General features: G+C 43.8%; 1 protein-coding gene across 2 annotated transcripts in view; it reads right to left on the bottom strand.

The window, feature by feature from the left end:
* PTPRT (protein tyrosine phosphatase receptor type T) overlaps positions 1-22,378 on the bottom strand; it is a 747,520-nt gene that overhangs the window by 10,521 nt on the left and 714,621 nt on the right. For both annotated transcript variants that reach the window (XM_043495677.1, XM_038369864.2), the window contains 7 exons: positions 19,660-19,795; positions 16,132-16,281; positions 12,467-12,640; positions 6,865-6,996; positions 3,067-3,192; positions 1,304-1,467; positions 339-474 (listed from right to left, as the gene is read on the bottom strand). In XM_043495677.1, the coding sequence (XP_043351612.1) occupies positions 339-474; positions 1,304-1,467; positions 3,067-3,192; positions 6,865-6,996; positions 12,467-12,640; positions 16,132-16,281; positions 19,660-19,795 (1,018 nt within the window). The remainder of the gene's footprint in view (positions 1-338; positions 475-1,303; positions 1,468-3,066; positions 3,193-6,864; positions 6,997-12,466; positions 12,641-16,131; positions 16,282-19,659; positions 19,796-22,378) is intronic.

Raw genomic sequence — 22,378 nt, 5'->3', positions numbered from 1 at the left:
CCCATTTCCACTCCACTTGGCACGATCAGGCTCCAAGAGTTAAACATTTAATAACTTGTAGACCCAACTGCACGTCTCTAGCACTGGCAAGAGCACAAAAAGGCTACAAAGTCACTGGAAGAAAAAGACACACCCATACAGTCACGATACTGAATAGTCATCATTTCATGCTTGTCCTTACTGCAACTCTCACACATACCTGAGGGAAATCATTCACTCTAACTGACTGATCCAATTTAATTCATGTTGGGCAGTACCCAAAAGTACTTTTTTTTAAAAAAAATCCTAATTCTTTACTCACTGCACCCTACGGAGGTGTGTAGGGGAGGGACACTTACCAGTGACTCCACCATATTGGATTTGTTATTCCGTAATGTCTTCACTATGTGGAACACGTCAATGATATTTTGCTGCTGAATCATTTCGCACACGCTGCAGATGGCACAGAAGGTGCCACTTCGGCCACCGCCATTCCTAGGCATGGAAGAAAAGAGGCAGTTTATAAAGGGATGCAAGGGACTGGCACATGGAGGCAAGCACCCTGCAAAGGGCAGTGCTTTCCCAGATGCAAAAGCATGCATCACTGGAGGTACCATGTGCAGGCCCCCTCCAGGCCCTATGCTTCAGAGGGTTTTAAGATGAGCAAGACAACAGTCTAGAGATTAGAATATAGGAATGTGACTTGAAAGACACTGTCAAACTTAGTGACCGTGGGCAAGTCACTTCACCTCCCTGTGCCTCAGTTTTCTCATGTATAAAACCAAAATAATACAGAAGTCACTTGTAATCTTGTGAGACTTCATTAAATAAAGTCTGTACATGGGTTTTTTAGACACTCGAATGGAAAGGGTTATACAAGAATTAACTAATAAACATTGCACTGACCATCATGGAGCAGTCTTGCCACCTTTATGATGTATGCTCAAAACTATTCAGTATCTAATCAATTAATTGTAACCAATCATTTATTTGTATTACAATAGTGCATTGAGACCCCAATCAGGATTGGGGCCCCTGAACAGACAAAAGTACACAGTCCCTGTTCAAAGGATCAATAGAGGGCTTCAAGTGGATATCCCAATGCTACAAGCAGCAGTGGTTTTGTGACCACTCCCTATTTACGGTGGAAATAGTGGCACACGGTACCATGATTCATCATAGTACTTAACTTCACTTGTGTCTTGATTGCAATTTAACCTAACTTTCCCAGCTCAAGTATGGGCTGGCCATCTGATTTCCACAACTGTAAGTAATTCTTTTTGCCCTGCACCATTCGATAGGAAGTATTCCCAGCCATACTTACAGGCAGTGGACAACAGTGCGTCCATCTCTCCCATCGTACTGCTCCTGCCATTTCTCTAACCGTCTGACCACCTTCAGGAGGGAGCGTTTGGATGGAGGCGTGTCCCGATATGCTGGCCAGCCAATGTACTGCAAATGCTGTACTATACGATATCCATCCTGGGGCTAAAACAAATCATTATCCACTTCCATTATACAATCAGAAAGGTCGTGAGGAAGAGCAGGGGTATGTGTGGGGGTAGTGGTCACAGGTTACATAGGCATTGTTTAACATCACCAAAATATGTAATTATTCCTACTAATCAGCATATAAGTTAATAACAACAACATGAGTACAACTAAGCTACAGGCCAGAAGGAAGCACATTGCAGCTAGGTGCAAGGCCTTCATCTCTTTCCAAAGAAAGAAAAATATATCCAGAGAATTAGGGTGGTTTCAGGTTTTGAGGAAAAGGAAGATTTTTTGTGGAGAGGCTTTAGTTGAGACTGCTAAAAGGCCAAGGAGGGAATGGGGCTCTGAAAATAATTGTTTTTATTTGGGAATACAGTCATTTCATGAAAAGAAAAGGAGTACTTGTGGCACCTTAGAGACTAACAAATTTATTAGAGCTTAAGCTTTCGTGAGCTACAGCTCACTTCATCGGATGCATCCGATGAAGTGAGCTGTAGCTCACGAAAGCTTATGCTCTAATAAATTTGTTAGTCTCTAAGGTGCCACAAGTACTCCTTTTCTTTTTGAGAATACAGACTAACACGGCTGCATTATGAAACCAGTCATTTCATGGTGGAAGAATGAATACCATATCTAGTCTCTTTCCCTCCCACCTATTTCGGAGGTCGGTGATACCATACGGAGAGGAGACAAAGCAGTCATTCAAAAAAACCAATGGGGGAAAAGAGCTGGTATAAGATCCTCATGGTGATTTTACCAGTAGCACAGACCAGCCCACAACTGCCTTTTTAATGGCATAACCAAGTTGTTCCGCAAGCTCAGACTCAGAGGCAGATACATGGGGCAAAGGGATCATTTACAAAGGCCAGTTGGCATCTCCATTTCTAACAGCGAGGGGAACAAGAAATATGGGGATAGTACCTAACTGAGTGGGAAATCTTTTCTGAAACAACAAAATAAATACCAAAGGTTATCCACAGCAGCAGTGCAATAACCGTGCTTCAGTCCATTGTACAAATAACCTTGGCTTGTGAGCACTGTTGGGGATGTTTTCCCCCATCTGTAGGGTTGGGGCTAATGGACGCTGAGTGAAAAGATTTTACAAAGATGACAGTTCCTTATTAATAGGGGCACAGTGGCAACTGGGAACCCCAAAAGTTTAGCCAAGCAGCACTGCACCTAACTTCAGAGATCGGAGCTACTATACCCTTCAGCATAAATGGTTGGCAGAGAAGGAGTGGAGATAACAATACCCTAGTTTAGCTAATAGAATTAATGATGATTTTACATTGACTGCTAGTTGATTAAGGTAATGTGCTCTCCAGGACATACAGAAAACACTTTCCAGTTAAGGACAGAAATCCAGTTCACATTATTCACCTTGTGATTTTACTGAGAAGTCTTCTACCTCCTGGAGAGGGGTACAGGTATAATATTCCACCTGTGGCAGCAGCAAGAAAATCCTGCAATGGAATTTTTTACCCGGCCTTGGGATTTGGTGGCATCCCTGCCCCTTGTCTCTTTGAGCAAGTATTTGACAGAACAGGACCGATGAATGAATAAATGAATCATCTGGAATGTCACTGAGCTTACCCTGGCCATGTTGCAGATACGGAATAACCTATTGATGATATCCTCATCAATGTCTGCTGAAACAAACTCCACCTGGATTGGACCATAACAACAGGACAATTTCTCTGGCCAGTACTGCATGCAGAGCTAGTCAAGATGCAAGAGAAATAGAAAGCAGATCACGTACAGGCTATCAATCCTCTCTCCTTCTAACCCCACACCCATTCAGGAACTGCAATCTGAACACAGCATTACAGAAAATATGGAAGCCCTGACCTTTAAAGTGGCTGGCAGATAAAGTTTCTACAGGAGTATAGATTTAAAAGGAGTGTTAATAGATTAGTGTCTGTGAGTGAATTTAATATGAAGCACAGAGGTTTTGTGTTGTGAGTTAATGAGAAAACACTCAATACCAAGAAGATTAATCTTAGATCATAGAATCATAGAATATCAGAGTTGGAAGGGACCTCAGGAGGTCATCTAGTCCAACCCCCTGCTCAAAGTAGGATCAATCCCCAACTAAATCATCCCAGGCAGGGCTTTGTCAAGCCTGACCTTAAAAACCTCAAAAGAAGGAGATTCTACCACCTCAACCCAAGTGGAACTTTTATTTCTCTGTGCAGCCAACTTTTTTATATTCTGAGTTTACTAGGAGCTAGGGAGGGGGCAAGCCAGATTGGTTTAAAAATCTCACACATCTCATACCTCAAATTAAATCACAGCTGAACCTTTTATGTGTTGTGTTTTTTTTTTAAAGCTAGGACATCTTTAAAAAAATCGCACACCTTTGTACTTGATGGTTTTGGCTGAATTCAGAAGTCCCAAAATACTGCAAGACAGACTATGACCAGGATATCTGCAACTTGGCTGGAACTAGGCAGTTCCAAAAATCTTGTGAGAAATCTCATTAGAAAGCCTTTGTTGTGAAGATATTTAGCTACGGTTTTAAACTAGGAAAGTTTGAAAAATCTGTGATAAGTATTAGAACTTCTGGAGGCTCATCTGAATTGGAACTCAACCTCTTCAGGATCAATCATCACTATCAGCCACCCTGGCGTGTGTGCATGCCTGTTGCATCAGAGTTGAGCTCTCTCTGAATCTTCATGCATAGGGACCTGAAACTGGTGGGGCCACCTTTACACGTCTTGCTGTTTTCTGTGAGAGGAAAAAGCAAGCCAGGATTTGCATAAGCCATTCATTATCTGAAGGCTGGCTTTACTCCACCTCCATACTTTCAAATGGGTTCTGAGTTCTTCTCCCAAAGCATTTGTTCTAGTAAGACAGTCAGATTTGGGCTGAACAAATGGTTCAGGGAGCAAAACTCAGGGCTCAACAGAAGGTGAAGTGGAAAAGCACTCCCCTACCGCTATGTTACAAACTTGGTTTCCATAAAGCAAGGCCTCAGAAGTCAATACATTCACATTTGTGTGGACTTTTTGCATCTGTGTTCTCAGACTAGCCATTTACATCCACATTTGGTATGATAGCCCATTCACACACACCAATACTGGATCTGTGTGCAATTGCACAAGCAAAGGTAGGCATACAAATGCATGGACAAAACTATGGATGGAATTACAGCTTTCACTTTTTGAAGATCACACCTGCATAGTTTTGCACTATGTCAATATATAAATTATTAATATATAATGATTGACTATTGGACATCCTCATTTCAACATATAGGGGCTGTGAGAGTTGCCACCCATCTGGCATCCTGCATTATCAACCCAACCAGCGAAGAGCGTTTCTGTCTTGCCAGGATGGCCGTAGAATTGTTGAAGCTTCTGCAGAATGGTTCTGGGATGTTGTAATGTCATCATCACACCACATGTTGGTCTTCATAATTACATTTTAAAAATACTAGTCTCTCTGATAAAATGGTGATGATTGTAGCATAAATGCTTAGATTAGATAACTACGGACAGATAGATAAGTACAATGATTTACAAAGGTAGTGTGGTGAGCGCAACATCCTGATACAATTGCTTTTTCCTTGCAGGAATCTCACTGACTTAAGTGATATAAAACTAATTCCTTGTGCTGATGGCTTACAAGATATGTAACTTTAAAACCATCATTGTTTCCTTGGTCTAGCAGTGTTCTTTTGGCACTGGTCCGGGACTTAGTTTGGCAGACACCAGATCTCAGGACAGTGTAATTTTCAGTTTATAATTAATCACCAAATCTCCCCTCCCTTTCCCTTAAAGTACTTCAAGGAAAAGCAAAGCATGATATAGCATTGCTGGTGAAAGGTGGCCAGCAAAAATACTGGAGTTCTAATGCTGGAGGATTTCATTTTTCCAGACTCTAAATGTAAAATAACCATGAAAAGAGATTTCGTATTTCCAGAGAATCTGCAGGACTGTTTCTTTCCAGTTTGTTGAGCAACCAATCAGATTAAAAACTACTATGGATTTATTCCCAGGACATAAAAGCATGTTTGATGAGTCAGATAGAACATAATGAGTCCTGAGGGACCAGGGATCCTAGAAAAATCATATTTGAGATTTCAGACACTTAGGACTCGAAAAACTGGTCAAACCAACAGCTTGGTCTTTAAAAAGGCTGAACTGGAGGCACTTTAATGCAGAGAGGAGCAGAAGTGAATCAGATCCCCCATCATTCATTCTGCCTGGAGAATCCCCCTGATGAGAATGTGATTGATTTTTCCATTAGCACTAATAAAGGCAGCAACATAACTGCTGCCTTCAAGGGGGAAATATTTTGAAAAGAGTGAGGAGCAGATGAAGAATTAAGTTATAAAGTGCAAAGTACCCGAGGCCACTTCTGCTGTTTAACAAGAAATACAATGGGTGAAGTAGCAATGTCATACAGCAAATCTCCTGCATAATGTGTGATCACTCATCCCTTTCTGATGCTACCCATCATGAGACTGACTGCAAATGCCAGTGCAGTAGCAAGAGTAACCACTCTTCACCTTGCAAGAATTTTCTAGTACTGAAAATTATTTTAGGTCTGCCAACCAATTAAACAATTTATACAAAAAGAAAAAAAAATAAATTGTGCAGTAAGTATCCACTTCCCTCCTCCCTTTTTGCTGACTGTAAATCAGTTTCTCATAATGAATCATTGTTCAAAAGCTTTGGTGTTTCACTTTGATTAAAGCACTCAAAACATCAGGTGCTTCTTCACAATCTCATGCAAATTATCCAGACTTCCCAACTCTGCAAAACTGGACTGGAGATCTCAAGAAAAAAGGATCTGTCATATGATTTCACAAATGTCCTACTGCCAGTCACCTGGCAATACCACAAGAACAGGCTTGTTGAGAGTGTTTTAGCATTTACAGGTCTGGTCACGAGTGGAAAGCAATGGGCAAAGATGAAGAACAATGTGTACAAGTATTGAACTAGGATCTTCTGAACCACAAAGTTTAGCTTGAGTTTTGGCAGGAGTGGCAGAAGCACCCTAAAAGTGTGTGTGTGTGTGGGGCTCACAGTGCCCAAACCGTGGCCCTGCCCCCCAGTGCCGTGCTGCCTCCTGAGGCTCCCTCCCCACTGCCCAGTCTCCCCGAGCCCCTGCCCCCTCTGCCCCTGAAGCCCTGCTCCCATGTCGCCTCTTCCCCCAAAGACCCTGCCCCTGTTTGCTCCTCTCTACCCCCTCCCCCTGTTGCTTGTCCTTATGGTTGGTAAAAAGTGCCCTCCCACTTTAAAAAGTGTGTGTTGGGGGGCAGGGTCTATGCAGTTTCCCTTTTGCCTCACAACTTTTCTGCCTGTTTTGAATAGCAAGTGGGGATACCCGAAGCTTTGATCTGTGAATAAGGCTGCTTGACTGAGCTATTAGAAATCCACCTACCTGTGCAGCATCCATCTCGTTCAGCATCACTATGGAGGAGCAGTTGTAATCAAACACCAGCCTCCAGAAATCTGGTACAGTGTTGGGTAAAGGATGCTGAGTAACAATATAGGCAGCAGGTTGCTTGTGGCTCTAACAAAAGAAGAAGATTAGTTAAAAAAATCAATTCACTTTTATTCAGCTGCTTATTAAACCTGGGAGGCTAAGGCTATGCAATCTGAGCTATTTAACTAGATTATACAAATCACACACCCTCCCCTTGTTGTCACTGTGCCATGAATGAAGCCCTCATAATGGGATCCTTTTGCTCCCAATGAACACATTTCATTAGAGAAGTGGCAGAAGAACAGGAATTGTGCAAATAAATTATTTATGTTTTGGGAGTCAGCAAATAACAATAATATTAATTAAAATGAAGACAGATAACTGCTGGAAGCAGAACGTTTCTTCTTTTTGCAGCAGTAGACTCCAAGGACCAATCAGGGCACTCTCCCTCACTGATTTTGTTTCCTGGGAGCAGAAAACTAAAGAGTTTGCACATTCAGATTTGAGAGCATCCACTCAGGGACGGAATGTGGGGACTGTTCTGAGCACTAGGCTCTGGAGCGCTCTTCCTGACTCTGTTCTGGGACTTTTGTGCAAGTCACTTGACCTCAGCATGTGTAAAATGGTTAGAATAATACTTCCCTCCCTCTGAAGAGTGTTGAGAGGCTTAATGGATGTTCGTTAAGTACTTTGAGATCACAGGATGAAAGGCGATTACAAATGCAAACTACTATTGCTCTTTGGGTGCCCCAGACAGTGCTTAGGTGAATCCATAAACTATAGGATTTTGCCTACTGCCTCTCAGAGAGATGGTCTCCCTTTGGAGTAGGCAGTGTGTTCACTAAGTGCTACAGTGGCACAGCTGTGGTGTAAGTGTAGACAAGCCCTCAGTCTCTTGTGGGGGCTGGATGAGCCATAGTTCCACCAAGTGTGTGTGGGGGGGAGGGCAGGGGAGGAGGTAGAGAGAAGAGTAAAAGAAGAGAGAGCTTTCCTGAAATTACAGACATGGAATGGATCCTTTTCTTTCTCAGTGTCTACATTTCATGACCCAGGAACATGGGCAGGGGCAAGCCTATGCCTTGTTGATTTGGGTAGAGGTTGTAAAGCCAGTTTGCAGCTTATGGTATTGGAGAGACCAGACCAGCAGAGGCAAAAGCAGTCAAAAAAGCAGATGATAGAGTGTGGGAATTTATTTGTATGCTAACCAAGTCTAAAAATGATGCAACAATTTCACATTCTGCTATCCTAAATAGCACAGATCCCTTCCATTCTCTCTTTTGTGGAGGTTGCTACTAAAACTGCATGCTAGACACAAAACAGCTTCTGCTTAGTGAAGAAGCAAGCCCCTCATTCTCTCACTTTCTGCTATTAGATAATGGAGATGTGCCTTCGATGACAGTGTCTCCAATTCACTTGGACAAAACTGGATATTGTGTCTGATCCCATTTCTTGTTTTGTGCCAGAGCAAGCCCATAGATTGTACAATCCATTCAACTAAACAGCTGGTAGAAGACAGGTCCATTTGATGGAGGTTTGAAGGTGAGAAATTGTGGTGCTGGTGGGGCAAATTAATAAATTGCACCCCCCCACACTCATCCTGGGTAGAGATGGGGAGTAAGTATTAGCCAGTGATGAGCTGCCAAAATCTTAACAACGGGTTCCCTCCTCACCCCACGAGGGGGTCATTGCCCACCCCTGTCCCGGACCCCTGCCCCATCTACCCCCCCTTCCCTGTCCCCTGACTGCCCCCAGAACTGGGCAGGAGGGTCTCGTGGGCCAGCATAGTGGGTGCCCACCTCACCCCTAAGAGCCAGAGAGACCTGCCGGGGGGTGAGGTGGGGAGACCCAGCAGTGCTTACCTGGGCCAGCTCCCAGGAAGCATCCGGCAGGTCCCTCTGGCTCCTAGGGTCGGCGGCTGCTCCCCCACTTATCACATCAAAAGTGGACCCCTGCCCCATCTACCCCCCCTTCCCTGTCCCCTGACTGCCCCCAGAACTGGGCAGGAGGGTCTCGTGGGCCAGCATAGTGGGTGCCCACCTCACCCCTAAGAGCCAGAGAGACCTGCCGGGGGGTGAGGTGGGGAGACCCAGCAGTGCTTACCTGGGCCAGCTCCCAGGAAGCATCCGGCAGGTCCCTCTGGCTCCTAGGGTCGGCGGCTGCTCCCCCACTTATCACATCAAAAGTGGCGCCTTAGGTGCCGACTCCCTGGGTGCTCCAGCCCTGGAGCACCCAAGGGGAAAATTTGGTGGGTGCAGAGCACCCACTGGAAGCTCCCCGCCCCGCCCCCGGCCCCAGTTCGCCTCTGTTCTGCCTCCTCCCCTGAACGCCCTGCTCTGCTTCTCTGCCCCCCCAGGCTTCCCGTGAATCAGCTGTTTGCGCGGGAAGCCTGGGGGGGCAGAGAAGCAGAGCGGGGCTTTCAGGGGAGGAGGCGGAGGCAGAACAGAGGTGAGCTGGGGTCGGGGGCGGGGCGGGGAGCTGCTGGTGGGTGCTCTGTACCCAGCAAATTTTCCCCTTGGGTGCTCCAAGGCTGGAGCACCCATGGAGTCGGCGCCTAAGGTGCCACTTTTGGCCGGTTAAATTTAGACGCCCTTTTAGAACTGCGAAACAACCGGTTCTAAAAGGGCTTCGAAATTTAACAACCGGTTCTAGTGAACCGGTGCGAACCGGCTCCAGCTCACCACTGGTGTTAGCCCCATTTCACAGTTGAGGAAGCCAAAGCACAGAGACATTAAGTAGTTATTCAGGAAGCCTGGGGCAGAGCCAGGAGTAGGACGAAGGTCTATTGATTCCAAGTCCTCTGCCTGAACCACAAGACTGTGATAACTTCTTAAAGGTCTGAGTCTGAGACTTGGGCATGGTCCCTTGCTTCTGTACTAGGCCAGATTTGGGCCCATTCTTTAACACAGTGGCATGTCTGATAGATCCTTAGTTTCAAAGAAATTGGAGGTTTGGGCCTCCAGAACTCAATCAGCAATGCATTCCAAGGATAACATCACCCCTTCTACCAAGATAAACATTCAACATTACCCCAGCGATTGGATTTTTTTTCTCCCCCAGTTGGAGGAAAGTTGCTGCGACCTTGTGATAATACCCCAAGCAGAGCATGCTGAAACTCAGATGAGAGGGAAAATAATAATGGAGGTAAAAATGAGCAGCACTGAGATCATGTGACCTCCCTTGGAGCAAGGCAGGCAGCCTGCCAGGCTTCACAACACATGGAAAGAACTAGTGACTCATATAAAGGTAATATGGGATGGATTGGCTATTCTAGGTGCGACATTGGCAAACCAGGAGCCAGCTTCTGCCAAGGCTTTATGCCTCAGCTGAGCACAGACAAATTCATTGCTGGAAACCAATTGAAACCAGTGAAATTGCTGTTTCACCTGTGTGTTGGTATGGTTAAAATGGGGATTGGATTTATAATAATGTGTTTAGACTTTATGAAATGCTTGTAAATTGCTGCATGTGTTAATCTCACCTATAATATCTTTATCACATGCTATAAGGTAATATTTAAGTTTTTTGCCTTACAACTATCAAAAAAAGTTTGCCCTGAAACTGTCAACCGTCAGAAGGGATCATCTCCTGCTCATTAAGAAGGCTATCAACTAAATGGGCCATTATGAGACATCATAAAGACTGGTTTCAGAGTAGCAGCCGTGTTAGTCTGTATTCGCAAAAAGAAAAGGAGTACTTGTGGCACCTTAGAGACTAACAAATTTATTAGAGCATAAGCTTTCGTGAGCTACAGCTGAATCCGATGAAGTGAGCTGTAGCTCACGAAAGCTTATGCTCTAATAAATTTGTTAGTCTCTAAGGTGCCACAAGTACTCCTTTTCTTCTTATCATAAAGACTGTTAATTGCCCCTTGACATCCATGAAGAGGTTACATGCAAAAAGGCTCATCCCATCAGCTTGAATTCTAGAAAAAGGAAATAAAGGCTGGTGAACAAGAACATTTTTCATTTCTTTATTGCTGTTTGGATTCTGAAAGAACCACTCTAGACAGTGACACTAGGATCCATGATATGTTTAAGACTGCACACAATAGGCTAGTGGAGAAAGGAAGGGATTTCACCTCAAGGGTCCATCTCCCCCAGGAAAAATATTAGTGATAAGGGATTTTGAATGTTTCAGGCTGCGTTTATCCCAAGAGCACTGACTTGCTCTCTCTGTAAAGTGGTAAATAAAGAAAGGGAAAAAACATCAGCTGAATGGATTGATTTCAATGGCAGATGAAACAATTTGTTTACATTAAACAGTGCATTGGCACAAAAGCTGCCACAGAAATGCAAGATGTTGTTATGTTTTAGGTGTTGGCATGGGGGGCCCTTGACATCAGACAACTGCAAAACCAGAGAAAAACCCATTGTGGTTCTGCAGATTTGCCAAATTCTCAACTTAACTCCTTAAAAGACAGGAACATCACTATCTAAAACAAAAACAAAACCCCAAACCAACTCCCTATGTTGATTGAAAAAATGGTAAGTCTTCACCTTGTGTCACATTTACAAATACTCCAATAGCAATGTCCTTTCCAGGCACCCCTGCCCAAAGGTCTCTGGGTAACTTAGCAAATGGAAACCAACACTATTATTTACAATAAAGAAGTGACCTGCCCAACTAGATTCTACTGGGCAAACAAAGTGAGTGGGAGAGGGAAAATAGCCCCAGACACAGGTTTACAACAACCTAACACAGGCCCTTCGTCTCTGAAATGTGGGACACATTTGTTTCCTCTTCCAATACTCTTCACTCTATATGCTCAGATCAAAGGGTTGTTGGATTCCCAGAACATTGCACATTTTTTTTTAATACTGTTGCCTATGCAGCTTCTCCACTCGCCTGCCTACCCCTTCATGGGAGCACCCCAGGCTTTTCTTCCATGAGCCCATTGGTCAAGAAAGATCTCTGCCAATAAAGGAAACATGAAGGCATCAAAAATTTCCTCAGAACACCACTGATGCATTCCTGCACGTGTATGAATATGCAGAGACGCCGGATTCCTCCGGGCCCCAGGCGTGCTCAACCCTCTGCTCCGCCCCCACCCAATGCCTTCCCTCAAGCCTCCACTCCTTCCCTGCCTTTTCCCCCCATCCCACCCCACTCCTTCTCCCAAGCCCCCACCCTTGCCCTGCCTTTTACTGCCCCACCTCTTCCCACCCAGTTCTGCCCCTCCCCCAAGCGCATCCCATCCCCTCTTCAGTGCCTCCCTCCCAGCACCTCCTGCATGCCAGGAGGCACTGGAGTGAGCGGGAGGCACTGGGAGGGAGCGGGAGGAGTTGATCTGTGAGGCCAGCAGCAGACAGGAGGCACTGGGTGGGAGGGGAAAAGCAGGCTGCCGGTGGGTGCTCAGCACCTAATAATCTTTTTTCCCATGGGACAATCAGCATGGTGCTGCTCTAGTTGCAAGATATCAGCAAAAGGAACCCTGAAAAACAAGCATAGCTTGTGTATGACCGATTTCTCACAAGCATGGAAATGAACTGATGCCTAACAAACCTGACACAAATTGAGACTGGTGCCATTGCTAACAGTGCCTGTAGGTTGTGCTTACATCCATGAGTGCAGCGTTGATGTAGTTGCTTGATTCGCCATCCACAGAGATAAGGAAAGGGAGGCACCGGTCCAAGGGCAGCACATCCATGCAGCGATTTTTGTCATGGTTTCTTGGCAAGAGGCCAATGCTGCAGTCTTCTGGCCGAACACGCGGCGTCACAATGTTGAGGGTCTGTAATTGGAGGACAGAGAGGTACAGGCAAAGCTTACTAGAGTTTTTTTCCAAAAGGGATGCCCTTAAACATTGAATACAGATACTCAACATGCTCTGTAGCCTTTACTTTCAATTTTGAAAAGACTCACAAAGCTGAGATCTGGATGTGAAGCTTCCCCAAGTATGGAGCTGTTTGGATGCAGGACTTTAGATTGGCCCATTACAGAGCTAGGTTGGGGGTCACCTATTTAAGCTTGGATCTATAGCCAAACTTACCCAAAGTTTGGAGGTGTTTGAAACCAGGATTTTAGCTTCAATCCACCTCAGACTTTGACTTTGCAATTGCACATTTGAATTCCTTCAGAACCCTTGGGTGAATACCATCTGGTCCTGGTGACTTATTACTTTTTAATTGATCAATTCGTTCTAAAATCTCCTCCACTGACACATCAATTTGGGGCAGTACTTCAGATTCCCCCCTTCTCGCCCCCCAAAAAAGACTAGTTCTTACATGGGTATCTCCCCAACATCCCCTGCAGTGAGGACTGATACAGAGAATTCTCTGCAATGGCTTTGTCTTCCTTGAGTATCCTTTTAATGCCATTGTCATCTAATGGCTCCACTGTGTGTTTGGCAGGTTTCCTGCTTCTGATCATCTTCACAATTAACCATCCAATTCTAAGACACCAGATCAGGTTTAATGGCACTTTTCTGTTCTCTCATTTAGATTACAGTTGCTGTCACAGCTGGACGCACTTCTGACCCACTGCCTGAGTGTACCCCCACTGGTGTCAGGCCTTGTGCCTTTATCTTCCCTGGGGCTGGAATCGTGATTCTCACACCTACCTGTCATCCTGGGCTATGGTATTCTGTTAGTGCTTACCGAACAGGTCCAGCTAGGTTCAGAACCTGCAAGTCTTCCCTGTAGGTCCAAATGGGTTTGGAACTGTGATTCTTTGACTGGGCAGTCAATGACCAGTGGTGAATATAGTGAGTAGACAGCCTTTTTAAATCAGAATATTGTTTTATCTTAACAGTAGGAATAAAGTGTAACATAAGCGAACAAGGATTTTAAAGCCACAAAAAGTCTACATGCATGTTGATATTAGCTAGGGTCTGGCCATCCTCTGGTAGAGACCCTAAGCAAGTCTCTCTTTCCTAGGCACCCCTAATGTCTGGGTCTGGGGGTCAGTCTTTTCCTCTTAGCTGTCTCTCACCCTGCTGGAGGGAGTATCTCCTTTTAAACCTAGACAACATCTTTATTCTCCGGTGTTCACAACCTTCCCCTCTGCTGTCAAACTAGTTCCGTGAGCTCAGTAGGGGGTTGAACGGAGAACACCAAAGTGGATGCCTCTTGCACTATTTTCTTATGTGTTGGTAGGTGGACGGCTATCTGAAGCTATAGTTCTTTTTCCTGCTTGCATGAAGACAACCTTTTCTTGAATTAGCCTGATTCACACAGTTAAACTCCCTTCTGACTATCAAACAAACTTCCAGAAGACATAGAATTGATAAATTATTGCAGAGGAGCTGCACGAATGCCACATTTGTGGGACATTACTGCAGCAAACTTAGGATCTAGACCACGAACTTCAAACCATCTGAAAATGCAGGGATGTCTGAATCTGTGATCCCATCAGTAACTTAGATGAAATGTTACGGTTTGTCCCTAAATTCAAAAGTTCACTCAGGCCTGTCAACGATGGATTTCCATTTCTAGACGGTCTGGCAGAAAGAACAATGTGAAATCTCAAATCCCTTATGAAAACACACCTCTGCCAGAATGCCCATAGTAAACTGAGTAATGAAAATGACAGCGCAGGAGCCCGGTTAGCAATTCATCAGTATCTTTTCCACTTGTCCAATAAACAAATATACATGTTTAAGCCTCCAAACTGTACACTCAGCTAAGGATATCTGCAATCCTGTATTCCTGTTAATAGTATGGTCTTCCCCTGCTGTCCTCCACCGTTGTGTTCAAGCCCTCTCTTCCCCCCCCCCCGCCCCCGTCCATTACATCTTACTCCCATTCAGATAATAAAAGCTACTTGAGGCATGGCTTGATGTTTCTGATATGTTTATGCAGTGCTCAGACAATGAGGTTCCACCCATCCAGAAAACTCTTGGTGCTATTGAAATAACAATTATTATGATATAATAATAATAAATCTATAGCTATCTCAGCTGGTTTATAAAGATGGCAGCTACTTATATTTTTTTGCATCCCTCTCTGTTCTTACTAAAGTACACATGATTAGGGCTGAGAAGAATGCTGTGTGTAAGTGATGTCCTGTAAACACAACTTTCTACAAATAGATGGAGAAGGAAGCTCTTAAGCAAACAAAAGAATTCCCTTCCCACAGGAGCTGCCAGTCTCCCACAGCTTGTAAATCAAGTGAGCACGACACAAATCTGTCTCACTCAGGTCCTGGCAAAATAAGCACAAACAGCGGTGTCATTGTTTAAAAGCACTACATTTCAGGAAACTGGGCTTTGGTTCATTTGACAAGTAAGGTATCCAGAAACAGAAATCCTTTACAAAACATGGGCCACTTGTGAAAAGCAGATGCATTAATGGCATTGCCAGTCATTGGGATTCAAATTACAGTTTCCCTGTATCCAAATCTTGGTAAATATATGCCATGTATTAACAGAAAGGATACGATCTCACTTTGTGTATGGAGGGTTGAGAGCTGGGAAGGGAGAAAACCATCTAATTCCAATCTGGTACCACAGTAGCCATCACTTAAAATTGCAGTGTATTATTATTGTAGGTTGGTGCTGGTCGATACACTACATTGCAGTGGAGATTTGCTGCAGGTAGAGAGTTCTACACTTTGCTATTAATGGCTAGTCTGGATAATTTCTGAATTAATGAATGCCCAAAGTCCCTCCTCCCTCTTTTCTTTCAAAAACGCTTTTCAAAGACTTGGCTTTCCCATGAACTAGAGTTGGCTGAAAACACAAAAAGTGATTCACAAATATTCCAGGGAATAAGTGCAGTGTGTTCAATCCACCGTTATTTGTGGGGACATTGTTAATTGTTGCTGAGCAGCCACCAGGTATTTGTGAAAATGTTTGTGCAGCCTCAAAGTTTATTCCATTTTAGCACAAATGATTCTGCACCTGAAAATCTGCACTAGAAAGTGCATTACTCCTGGCTTGTGAGTCTCCTTTATACAAAATTTCAGTCATCCAATCAGGGTGGAGAAAGAATCCCATGCAACTTGGACAATCACTCATCAACAGCACAGTCAAAGTCAACAGTTAATAAATGACCCACAAACTGATATTTTTTCACATAAACCATGTAGTGAAAGTAAGAACAAAAATATTTGTTGAAATTAGGATTGGGTCACGAATGGAGCAAAGTGCAATATTAGCAGTGAATATTATACCCACTTTTGGACTACTGGCAATCATGAAATACTATAAAACAATTGATAAAACACATACCCAAAACACCAACTGCTATTAGTGCAGACATGAAAAGGGCCATGTGCTCTTACCTGAAATTCATCTTTTATCTGGCTGGAATTTGTCTGTGGATCCAGTCGGCTGATATTGTAATATATGGATCGGAACTCACAAACCGGAATTGCTGTGTTGCCACAAAGACATGCCTCTAGAATAGCATCATGTACAAAGACGTATTGCTCCTGCATGGAGCAGAGGGACAAGATGTTGTAAATTAACCTCATTCTAAATACATATCACAAAATTTCACAGTAAACTTAAATACCATGGAACTGTAAATGCTGATTTTGTTTAAATTGTGCTCACTACAGATTTTTAAATGTGAGTGTGTATGTGCATGCACATGCATGCATGTTGTGGAAGATAAAACTTGATGAGCTCCCTCTACCAGTTGCTGAGTGCATAGCTACTGCTGATGAGAGGCTGGTCTTGGCCCTGAATTCCTTCTGCCAAAATGGCCTGGTTAGTATTGTTCTTTTTACAAAATAATTTTACCAGATAATTTAAAAAAGAAAACTTGGATCTTATAGTTGGAACCAGTTCTCTACTCCTGCATCCCTTAATTCAGTTATAATAACCTGCAACACAGGAGTAGATGACACTACTCCAGCAATGTTTCCAGCGAGCAACAAAAGAGAAGAGATCCATATATACACTCCCTGTGCCATAGATTTGTGCAGAATGTGTCTCATCAGCACAAATGTTCAAGCTGGACAAAATTCAAGTGTAGTCATTATGCCCAGAAAATTCTACATTTGTGCATGTAAATGGGCAGTTTGCTGATTCAAATTGGGAAATTCTGCTTGTAGATGTGTCACAAGATGCGCAGTTACAAGTTTTTTCAAGCACAACAGCATTTTGTGAGTGAACCTGTTTTGCCCACCATTAAAAATGTGGCTTGTACAACTGCTTTCAGACAAACATAAAATGCGAAGCCTCTGGACCCAGAGACATAATGGAGGGAAAAAATTAGTATAAACACTTAGTCTAGGACAAGAATCCCACAAATAGTTTAGGAGCAATTATACCCTAGTGGTACTATTGCAGTAAAAACAACAAGATGCATTAACGGCTCTATTCCATTTCTCTCTTCTGTAATGGACTTCTGATTACTGGTCTTTTGAAAGATGCATGGTTTTCCACATGGTAAACAGAGTGTTCTTTATAGAGACTATATCCTGAGAATGGAGTCCAGCAGAATTATAATTGTTCCCCTCTTTTCTATGCTCTATCATCCTGATTCAGCAAGGTAATTAAGTACATATCCAGCTTCAATCAAGTGACTAGTTCCACTGAAGTCAATGGGTCCATGTACGTGCTTCAAGTATGTGCATGTACTTAGGTAGCTGGCTGAATCAGACTCTTTAATACTTTGGATTGATTAGGGAAATGTATTTTGTGGCATATTTCACTTATTTGTTTAGCTACATGTAATTAATTGATATCAAATGAGCATTATGTAAGGGTATGTCTACACTACAAAATTAGGTCAATTTTATAGAAGTCGATTTTTCAGAAGCTATTTTATACAGTTGATTGTGTGTATCCCCACTAAGCACATTAAATAGGCGGAGTGCATCCACAGTACAGTGGCTATCGTTGACTTTTGGAGCGGTGCACTGTGGGTAGCTATCCCACAGTTCCCGCAGTCTTTGCTGGCCTCTGGAATTCGAGGTTGAGCTCCCAATGCCTGATGGGGCAAAAACATTGTCACCGGTGGTTTTGGGTACATATCGTCAGTCACCCCTCCCCTCCTTCCATGAAATGGCAGACAATTGTTTCATGGCTTTTTTCCTGGGTTAACTGCGCAGATGCCATAGCACTGCTAGCCGTCCTCATCAATGGTGTTTTGCTCGCTCCACCACTTCCACTGCAACCCTGCAAGCTGGAGGCTTCTGCCTCAGGCTGCTCTCCCAGCTGGCAGCACTGCGTGGTCGCACCTACCCCAGCCTACCCCTTGCTCACATGGCTCATGAAGCCTGGACAGTAGTAAGGAACAGTTCAACTACAGGCTGAGCAAGTGCAGAATGGTGGTAGAATGTACCTTTGGATGTTTAAAAGCTCACTGGCGCTGTTGGTCAGACTTTAGTGCAACCAACATTCCCATTGTTATTGCTGCTTGCTGTGTGCTCCATAATATCTGTGAGAGTAAGGGGGAGATGTTTATGGCAGGGTGGGAGGTTGAGGCAAATTGCCTGGCATCCGATTTTGAGCAACCAGACACCAGGATGATTAGAAGAGCACAGCAAGGCGCACAGCACATCACAGAGACTTTGAAAACCAGTTTCATGACTGGCCAGGCTACAGAGTGACAGTTGTGTGCATTTCTCCTTGATGCAAACCCGCCCCCTTTGTTGATTTTAATTCCCTGTAAGCCAACCACCCTCCCCCCTTCAAAATAAAGTAACTATTGTTTTGAAATCATGCATTCTTTCTTTATTAATTTAAAAAAATTTGAGATAATGGACAAGGTAGCCGCTGGTGGTTCTGGGTACTTGTCGTCAGGGACCCCTCCCTCCCTCCTTGAAAGCAACAGCAGACAATCATTTCTTGCCCTTTTCCTGGATTGCCTGCACATATGCCATAGCATTGCAAGCGGGAGCCCGCTCTAATCACCGCTGCAGTTGTGAGCATTGTAAACACCTCGCATTTATGCTTGGAGATTTTGGCATATATATTGGCATTATGTCTTTTGGAATGGAATTCTGATAGCACAAATTTGTCTCCCCATGCAGCGATCAGATCCAGTTCTTCCCTTTGGGTCCATGCTGGAGCTCTTTTGAGATTCTGGGACTGCATGGTCCCCTGCGCTGATGAGCTTGCTATGTTGGCCAAACAGGAAATGAAATTCAAAAGCTCCCGGGACTTTTCCTATGTACCTGACTAGTGCATCTGAGTTGAAAGTGCTGTACAGAGCAGTCACAATGGAGCATTCTGGGATAGCTCCCAGAGGCCAATACCGTCAAATTGCATCCACACTACCTCAAATTCGACCCAGCGATGTAGATTTTAGCGCTAATCCCCTCGACGGGGAGGAGTACAAAAATCAATTTTAAGAGCCCTTTAAGTCGACCAAAATGGCTTCATCGTGTCGAGAGGTGCAGGGTTAAATCAACCTAATGCTGCTAAATTTGACCTAAATTCATAGTGTAGACCAGGGCTAAGGGTTCAGATATTACCATGATAAGTGCAGTATAATAGAAGAGCATAAGGCATGGGGTTTCTGATGGGTCAATGAATGCTACAACATATGGAAACCTGGTACAATGACACTCAGCAGGACTCATGAGATAGTTTGATACAATGCAAAACAAAAATTGAATAAGGCACTAACAGATAGGTAACAAGGTGCACGATTTATCCTCATGCCTTGGGTACATTCAATATGTGCCTGTACATGGGAGCATTTAATACATGCCCAATCAAGTTTAGCTACAAAGAATTCCATGTAACAACCTGGTGGTGGAAACAGGCATTGATCTAACTCACTGATGGGCTCCTCTTGAGCAGAGGCTGACAAGAGGGCTGTAAAACAAGAGAAAATAGCTGCTGGCACCTACCTCTGTCTGTACCAAATTGACCCTCTGGGATCGTAGCTCTCGCACGCAGTTAAATATGTCTACGACACCTTCATTCTCTGCCATGTCAAGCATGATGTCAATGGCAATAAAGCACCCTGTCCTTCCAGCACCAGCGCTGCAAAAAAGAACGAAGCCCTGATCAATAGACCATGAAGAGGCAGGGCTGTCAAGAGGAGAAAGAAAAATCTGTGTGTTACAGGCATAGTTGTCTTCCTTCATTAGCTGCCCCTGTGTACTGAAGGACTGGTCTTCTGTGTTGCTGAAATAGCTTGAGACATAGGGAGAGCAAGGCTAGGTGGTTTTCTTGGGAAGGGGAAAAGAGAGAGGGGTAAAAAGAAAAATTGTTTCTCAGACACTAATAGGAAGATCAATGAAAAACGATATTCTAGCCCTGTCCAGCAATACTTCCATAAGCACCCAAGCTACAGAACATCTGACTCTGTTGTGAACTGAGACAGAGAGGAAACTCATGCTCTTGTAATTAGAGGCAGCTTCAGAAAATATATTTTGGAAGGGGTTCTCCTATGTGACTTTTAAAAGCACTCTGCCGTACTCAGGTGCACATGTTGGAAAGGAGGGGCCAGTTCTCTACCTGCAAGATCCTTCTCCCATTTTAGTCAGTAGGAGTTACATTCGGTACATGGAGAACTGGACCTGGGGTGTGGAGAGTCCAATTGGGAGTTGTGAGACTGTAGAGAAGGGAACTTTGGGTTACTCAAATGCTTAAATTTAGAACCCCCACTGCTTGTGAGACTTGAAACATCTCACACAAATGGCGTTGTCAATGAGCCCCCTCTCGCACTGGGGAAGTCATCTGAGTTGTCTAGGTGTGATGGATAAAGAGACGAGGAAGTTTCTCCCCATTATCCTAGAGGAAAGGGGCAAACTCAGCTAGAGCCAAGAAAATTTTTGATGTATGAAACTCCAAACAGTGCTGTAAAGCAGGGAGACATGAATGAACATGAATTAATGTGCCAGATTAATCAAAAGCTGAACAGGGGGAAGATATTTTTCATTTGCAGAATTTTAATGAATAAGTGGCATTTCCTCTCTCTTTATCTCTCTGCTTTTCAAAATTTTAATAAATAGTTATAACATTTCTATATTTAGAGGTCACTGGCAGTCCATAAATATTGAGCGGTGACATTATCCAGCAAGGCATTGGTAGGGAGAATTTGGTAATTACCACTTAGAGCTAGTCATTAAAATTCAAAAGCAGATAAATAACAGAGAGCAAATGGCATTTATTCATTAAAATGTGAAGGATGAAAAATCTCTCCCCTCTTTCTCAGCATTGCTGAATCAGGACCAGTCTCTTTCAAAGGCCAGGCCAGGGTCACAGCTCTGAAAGAGCAGAAAGAAGCCCAGAGCTACCACCTGCCAGCTCCTGGGGTTTCATTTGTATTTTATTATAAATCTGTCTGACTGCTAAAAACAGAGGGATTCATTTATTTCCCTTTTTGGGGTGGTCTTGGAATTCATTCTCTCTTCCCCCTCGCCTCATACATGCACTCCCTAAGAGGTATGGGACAACAGTTGTACCTGGCTTATGATTGATTTGGTTTGGAGGGAAAAGCATGGAACAGCAATTGTGTCCTCGGACCTTGCTAGCTAGAAGTTCCATCTATTCCTCTTCTATAACCAGATACGTTTGCGTGTTTTGTTGGGGTGGAAGCATTGGGGGAAACAGCTGCTATATACTATTTCTCTGTTCTGGTAATGTCTTTCTTGCAATGGGATATTGGCAACTTTTGTTCAGTGGTTGGAGGCCACAGTGCTATTATATGCATATATTAATGCAAATACAAAATCAAATGCAGCTCAATTTAAAAAAAAAGAATGGATAATTTTGTGACTACCACTTGTAGCTGTCCTCAGTATGCGGGGTTACCAAGACATCAGCTCATCGTCACACGGTTGAGGAAGGGACTTTTCACCCCATCAGACATTACATAACTGGTTATGTGAATTTTGGAGGTCTGGTGCCTCTCTCTAATGCATCTGGCACTGGCCTCATACTGGATTTAATGGCCTACTAGTCTGATCCAAACTAACAAAAACAGCGTTCCTATGCTGCAAGGACTTCACTATGTTCCCCAATACAAATACTTACCAGGAGTCATTTTCTAACATTGGCAAGGGTAAGGACTGTCAAGTCTGTCAGCAGGAGGCTGTACCTGAGCATGGGTGAGTGGATAGCGCACTGGAGTCAGTCAGGAGACCTGGGATCTGGCTTTGCCACTGACCAATTGTATGACTTTGCCCAACTTGCATTACCTCTCTGTTACCCCTACCCTTTGTCTGTCTCACACATTTTAGCTCGTTCACTCTTCCACTCAGGGACTATTTTCTCAAATGTTTCTATAGCTCTAGGGCACTCCAGTCTCAGCTGGAGACTCTAGTGGCTACTGTAATACTTATAATTATAACAATAAACTGAATAATGCTCAGAGTTAGTGAGCATGTAGTCCAATATTTTGAGTCTTCCCTCTTCTTAAACAAGCAGGTCTTCCTGGTACACTTTGGTCTAAGTTGCTTTTAGGAAGCTACATGGCAGATTTCCAGAATGAAATTAAACTCCCAGGCTCTGGGTTAAGTGAAGGCTAAAAACTATATATAATAGTTGGTATCTCCTATTAGGCAGGGGAGCAGGAAGCCGATATCCTGGACCCGATCTTGCCAATGGCTGAAGAGCAAA

The sequence above is a fragment of the Dermochelys coriacea genome, chromosome 13 (assembly GCF_009764565.3).
Source record: "Dermochelys coriacea isolate rDerCor1 chromosome 13, rDerCor1.pri.v4, whole genome shotgun sequence".
NCBI classification, from domain to species: domain Eukaryota; kingdom Metazoa; phylum Chordata; order Testudines; family Dermochelyidae; genus Dermochelys; species Dermochelys coriacea.
The sequence above is the reverse complement of the archived record's forward strand: the minus strand, read 5'-3'. Positions and strand labels throughout refer to the sequence as shown.